The sequence below is a fragment of the Acanthisitta chloris genome, unplaced genomic scaffold (assembly GCF_000695815.1).
Source record: "Acanthisitta chloris isolate BGI_N310 unplaced genomic scaffold, ASM69581v1 scaffold7377, whole genome shotgun sequence".
Taxonomy (NCBI): domain Eukaryota; kingdom Metazoa; phylum Chordata; class Aves; order Passeriformes; family Acanthisittidae; genus Acanthisitta; species Acanthisitta chloris.
This window is the reverse complement of record NW_008681029.1, coordinates 110,648-117,239: the sequence shown is the minus strand read 5'-3', so window position 1 is coordinate 117,239 and position 6,592 is coordinate 110,648. Positions and strand designations below refer to the sequence as shown.

Below are 6,592 nucleotides of genomic sequence, written 5' to 3'. Positions count from 1 at the left end.
GTTCCAGGCCAGGCTGGACAGGGCTTGGAGCAACCTAGACTTCTGGAAGGTGTCCCGGGCCATGGCAGGGGGTGGGGTGAGATGAGCTTTAAGGTCCCTTCCAACCCAACCACTCTGTGATTCCATGGCAGCCACCCAGATGCAGCCACTACTGACCCAGCAGCACACACACACCAGCAAGGGGTCTAAGCTTTGATGGTCTGTTTTACAGCAAAAAACATCTGATGACAAATCAAGAAGGAGCAGTTTATAAGAAAATGGAAGGTTTGTTGGCAAAGAGTTGGGAAACCACTGAAAAGCTGCAACTGCAATCCATGCAGTAAGTTGGGAACATTCTCCTTAGCTTTTGTTTTCCCACCTACACAATACCCCCTGGAGAAGCACAAGGGTTAGCAAGTACCACAACAAACACATGGATGAGCCTAAACACAAACTGCTGGGTGTTTCCTATGAAAAACAACTGTCCCAGCATAAATAGGATTAAAAAAAGTTATAAGAATATTCAGTCTTTACCTTTCCACTCCTGCCATTACCTGCTCAATTACCCAGGGCAGGTTTCATGCCATGGGATGCCTATTACATCATTGGAACTGACTGTGGGGAATATTTTTGAGGAAGAGACACCTCAAGCTAAAGCAGAATGGTGCAAAACGTGATGAAAAGGTACTCAGCACCACCAGCCAGAAGCTTGTGCCAAATAACAGAAAGATCTGAACTGATTTCAAAGGGGTTTGAATTTCCTCTTTTGAGCAACATCCTCATTAAAGCAACATTTACCCTGGGGCATTTAACGGGATTTACTTGGCTATTGCTGTCTGGGTGACTGTAATTCTGGGCTGTTGTGCTGTGACACAAGAAATTAGGTATTTCAGCTTGTGGAGGTTGTGGGGCAATGGGGCAGTGCTGGCCTGGCACAGGGAGGGTGTCCCACACCACCAGAACTTCTCCTGTGCAGGGCTATTCCCTTTCTTATGACTTGTATGAGTCCACTGCAAAGTGCTCCCCCCTCTTCAGCTATGCATTTGGGGAGATCCCATCAATTAAAGGTGGAAAAACCCCAGGCACTATTGTCCTGACTCCTAAGGAAGAGCATTCCAAGCAGCAGTGCAAGTGCAGAGGGAATGCCATAGGAAAATGCTTGGCAAATGACATTTAATGCAGCTGATTGGCATCAGTACCCCAGTAAGTCAAAACTCCTTTGCTCTATCTGCTTCTCCAAGAGTTTTTCCCCTATCTGCATCATGTGTGAGGCTCTGCTTGCTCATGTGTTCTCCCAGCCCTGCTCAGCTGGGAATGTTTAGAGCCCACAGCTCTGCTGGTATCAATCTTGTCTGGATGGAAAGATAAAAGACTCCAAGATATCACATTCCTGCCTGGTTTATGAAGGCTGTGGCACAGACTGCTGTTACTGTGGGCATGGGGGAGTGGGTGGGTGGGTGGAAACACATAGGACAAATCCAGAGAAAACTACATTCCATTATTTCTCTTGTTCATGGCAAAACTACATTGTCTTGGAGAAAGAGTTAACTCAGATCCTTGTTTTAGCCTGAAGTAAAACCTTCCCTAATTAGCCTTTTAAGGCATGGGCTATTTCCATAACCCAGATAGCACCAGGGCTGTTTCCTACCCTGACTCTGAGTGGATGTTGCTGCATTCTCCACCTGGTTTCTCCCCATGGATGCTCCAGAGCCACAGCTGGCACTGCCATTACCACTGCAAGAACCATCAAGATTTCCATGCTCACGTATTTGCTTTCACTAGAACCTCACTGCCACAAGAAGCTCTTCTCCAGGCACTTCCATTCCCACCGGGCACCCTTCTCTACCCATCCAACAGCTCCCACCACCTCCTCCAGCACCCACAGACCCCCAGGAGTCTGTGATCCCACCATGGCTATGGACAGAGAAACCAGCACCACCATTCTCTACCCACCCAAGAGCTCTCACCACCTCCTCCAGCACCCTCAGGAGCCTGTGATCCCACCATGGCCATGGCCCAGCCATGGTCCATAGCCATAAACCAGCACCTCCCATCAGTCTGTGCCAGGCACACAGTGGTCACAGCTCTTGTGAGATGTTTGTCACCCATCTGTATGCCCAGATAAGGAGGGAAATGAGTCAGTCTGTCTGTGCCAAACATGACTAACCTTAATGACTTGGGTTTTGAAAGAAATTAATCCATTTTCAGCACCCTGGAATGGTTTCCCACCTGCTATCAGGCTATTGATTAATGCTGTGGCCATTTAGTAAGCACTGTGATAAAACTGATGAGGAAAGTCCACCCAAGCACCACAGGCATGGTTTAAGCTATCTAAACCCCTCCCAGAGACACCCCAGCTGCAGATGGATGCAAGCACAGACCCTGCTCTTGGGTTACAGCTATCAGTCCAGGGTAAGCAGCAGCCAGGGAAGCCTCGAGGCTGAAATTCCCAAGGTCAGGAACTGCTTCCAGGAATACCATGGCAGTGGGTTAAAACCCTTTTCACATATTTCAGGCAATGCTTTCCCCAGCCCAAGATCTGTCCCTTCCAAAGGAGCAGACAATGCATATCTGATTTGAGCAAACACCAGTGCTGGGATTAATTTAATGCTCCCATCTAAAATTAGCCTGGCTGTTAAAAACTCATTCCTGCAGGCTTTGACCCCAGCATGATAATATTTCTTGATGGCAAAGAGGCTGTCTGAGCAACGACACAGACCCACAGGGTCAGCGCCAGCCTCCTGCAGGGCTCCAGAGCTATTAGCAAGGCTGTTATGAAGCATTCCCAACTTTCCAACACCTTAGGAGACAGGGACAGCAGCTCAGGTTCAGGGAGGAGAGGTAAGTACCTCGACTTGCCTCCTGCTGCAGGTGGTTTTCTTCATTTTTGGGGTGTTGCTGAAATGATTAAACCCCAGAACAGGTCAGCTCAGCCCCAGGGGTGAGAGCTGGACATGAACCTCATTTCACCAGCAATATCAAAGTGTCTATGGAAAAAGTGCAGCTTAACAAGCTGGTCAGGTTCTGCCTCTTTTCCATCAGGGAGGTTTTCATCCAGGAAGAGCCTACCAGGAGAGCCATGTTCCAGGATAAGAGGGGAAACTACCATCCCAGCAACTTCCTACACCACTAATCCCAGTGCAGGGACTCTGGCAGCTGCTTCAAACCTGTTGCTGCAGAGGCACCTTCCCAAGTTTCAGTTAAACCATCCTCTTTCCAAAGGAAACCACAGCTGTGGGTCTCCAAGGGTAAGCCAACAAACCAGCAGCACTGAGCTCTGCTCAGAGCACGTGCTGAGCAGGGCAATAGGGAAAGGAAAAAGCTGCTTACTCTGAGTGTCTTTGCGATCGGGGAAGGAGAGGATGGGGGAGAGTCTGACTGAGCCTTCCTGCTCCGAGTATATTCCTTACTCCTGGTGTACAGGGACGACATGGCTGAGTGTCTTGGAGCAGCAGCACCAGTCCCGCGCTCTGTCGCTCTCCGGCGCTGGGCAGGTCCTTCTTCCAAGGTCAGAACAAACTAATTAAACTATTCACAGCTCTGGTAATTAAACCCTGCTGGTTAGGGTGTATAATTTTAGGCATTAATCTGCTGCAGGGAGAGCTGAGGCTCCACAACGTTTCTTGTCCAAGCAGAAGAAGAGAAGGTGTGAAGGATTCACTGTGCTCCAGCGCTGCTCCGTGCCAGCCTCACTGCCCGGGGCCCGTCCCGGCTTCGCCGCAAAAGGACATCTCCCCTCGTCCAGAGGGATCTGTCTGCCCCCAGAACTAGGGGCAAATCTCCCAGCTCCAGGAGGGCGCTGGGAAACTGGCTGGGTTTCCAGGAACCCTTCAGGAAAGGCAGAGCAAAGGCTGATCTCCTCCGGAGCGCGAGGAGAGCTCTGCCCTCGGCGCGGAGCCACACGCCTTAAGTGAAACACAAAGCATAAATCAGGAACAAACGCTGGTTGGGAAAGGGGCAGTCCAGCTGAAGTTGGGTTTTGTTCCATCCTCCTCCTCCTCCTCCTCCTCCTCCTCCCGGCGCCGTTACCCACGCACAGGCTTCTCCTGTCCCTCCCCGCTGCCTTCTGACATTCCAGATCCTGACTCGCTCCGCCAGGAATGCTGGAGGGCAGCCAGCAGCAGCGATTCACTTTCAGCTTGGGATTTGGGCTGCCAAATTGGATTTGGGATTGGGTTTGGATTTGGGCAGGGAAAAAAGAGAAGAAAAAAAGAGGGGGGAAGCAAATCCCTCCCAAGCCCCCAAGGCCCGTAGGGCTGTGGGTGGGATGTCAGAGGTGAAACGAGATGGCACTTTGCACAGCGAAAATTCGTGGAGACACGTGTGGCTGGGACAAAGGGAGATGATTTAAAGGCCACGGAACAGCTCATGCCATGAAAGGGAGGACACACTCCAGCAGCACAACAGGATTTTTGTTTGCTTATGAGCCTGTTGAGCTGCGAGAAGGCGGTGCAGAGCTTGTGTAATGCACGCGGGTTCAAGGGAGCGTTCGGGATCGCGGAGGAGGGAACGACAGAGGGTGGGGAGAGTATGTACCTCTCCCAGAGTCCCAGCCCTCTGCTGAGCTGGGTTGCTGCTGCTGCACAAGCTCACTGGAAAGTGGCAGGACTGCTCCCTGGGATGGCCAGCATGTGTCCTTCATGTCCCAGTCAAATAAGCCCATGGGATGTTCACTTGAACACACTGGGGGAGTTTAAATAGCTCACAGAATCATACAGAATCACAGATTAGTTGGGGTTGGAAAGGACCTCTGGAAATCACCTAGTCCAACCCCCCTGCCCAGGCAGGGCCAGCTGGAGCAGGTGACACAGGAACATGTCCTGCTCTTATACACTAAGTTCATCCTGCAGTCGTAAGGTTACAGATCTATGGTTTTCATTGCTGGCAAGTTATCTGTACTGGTTCCAGCAAGGCAGTGCTAACAAACCAGTAGCACACCAGAGGATGTGTCCTCAGCTAGACTCACTCACACCCACCTGACCTGAGCACTGACTGAGTTGCTGGTTGCTCAGAGTCACCTGCCAGCAGCATGTCCTGCTCCAGCTCCAAGGCTGCTTAACATCAAACATTTCCTACCAAGGCCAGGTATTTTGGTCAGGTATTGGAATAGGAAATTGCCCAGGGAGATGGTGGAGTCACCAGCCCTGGAGGCGTTTAAGAGGTGTCTGGACCTGGGGCTGGAGGATATGGGTTAGGGTTTAGGGGTTACAGCAGTGACAGGTTAATGGCTGGACTTGATGATCTTTGAATTCTCTTCCAACCTTGATGATTCTGTGACTCTAGAGCGAGGTTGGACAGGGCTTGGAGCAATCTGGGCTAGTGGAAGGTGTACCTGCCCGTGGCAGGAGGTGGAATGAGATGAGACTTAAGGTCATTCCAACCCAAACCAGTCTTTGAAGTGCAGAATAATATCTATGTAAAAGTACTTTCAGAACATTACCCCACATCTGTGTCTCTCTGCTGCTCTCAAATATTGCCCCTTTTTGCATCCAGGTGATTTTATTGGCACATTGTTGAGGAAGGGCCTTGGAATAGCAGCTGCAGGAATTTCTCCTGCCATTCAGCACCTTTACTCTCCAGGGGCAATGCAGCATTGCTGTGTGACCAGAGAGAGGGAGACAGGGCTGCTCTGAGAAAGTCACGGTGAGATCAGGTTTCTACTGGATACTACATCATGAGGAATGAGGGGACTCATCATCCACTAACTGCAGGAGGGGGGGGAAAAGTTTGGAGAGGTTTAATTCTGCCTGGTAATATTTCTGCATTCCCCTTTAAAGATATGGAAATGAAGTCCAGACACACAAGAAGGCAATGACAGGCACCCTGGTGCTCCAGGAGGCTGGAGCAGGTCCTTGATCTCTCCAGCCTTCATCTGTGGCACTCATCACCCACCTCTCCCTGCACAGCGAGGGAATTCAGACATTTTCAATGCACATTTCTAGGCCCTGCACACAGGGGTGATCCTTTCACACCAGTCCCAGTTTCTGGGGTTTCCAAACAGTGTCAGTGAAACTGGGTGAACCCGTGTGGCCAGCAGCACCCTGCAGTGACACAATCCTGGCTCCCAGGCTGACAAGGCCCAGTTTAGTCACCAAGGTGGAGTAACAGAGCTCTAAATTGCAGGGTTTGGTTTCCCCTCCCATCCAGTCCCAAACAATCTGCTGTCACATCCCTTCACGGTCACGTTTCTGCTGAGGGGCAGGAAACCTCCAAAATCAATGTTTCAGAACAGAACTCAGAGCCCAACACCAAAAGACAACCTGAGATATTCCCTACTAATTAAAAGCTAATTATTCACACAGCACAGATGCCTCACAGATTGACTAACACAGCTTGGTGGACAGTAACTCATTTTGGAGAGAAGGGGAGGCATGAGCTAGTGCCCTGATTAGGCAGGAGAGAGAGAGCAGCACGAGATGCAATATGGCAAAACCCACTGGGTTTCAGCATTATTGCAACAAAGGTGCCTGATTTAGGGGTTTCTTCCTGCCTTTCTGCACAGTTTACTTTCAGGTTGTCCCTGTGGAAGTATGAAACACGATTCCTTTGCAGTGCTGCTCCTCACAGCCTGAGCCTCCTTGTGTTCAAGGTCGTGGTTTAGATGCGACTGTTT

The 6,592-nt window shown here is 50.5% G+C and overlaps 1 protein-coding gene across 1 annotated transcript in view; it reads right to left on the bottom strand.

Moving 5' to 3' along the window:
* LOC103805309 (protein phosphatase 1 regulatory subunit 12B-like) overlaps positions 1–3,411 on the bottom strand; it is a 30,235-nt gene extending 26,824 nt beyond the window's left edge. The window contains exon 1 of the mRNA XM_009077951.1: positions 3,310–3,411. Coding sequence (XP_009076199.1) covers positions 3,310–3,411 — 102 coding nt within the window. The remainder of the gene's footprint in view (positions 1–3,309) is intronic.
* Positions 3,412–6,592: the final 3,181 nt, after the last annotated feature.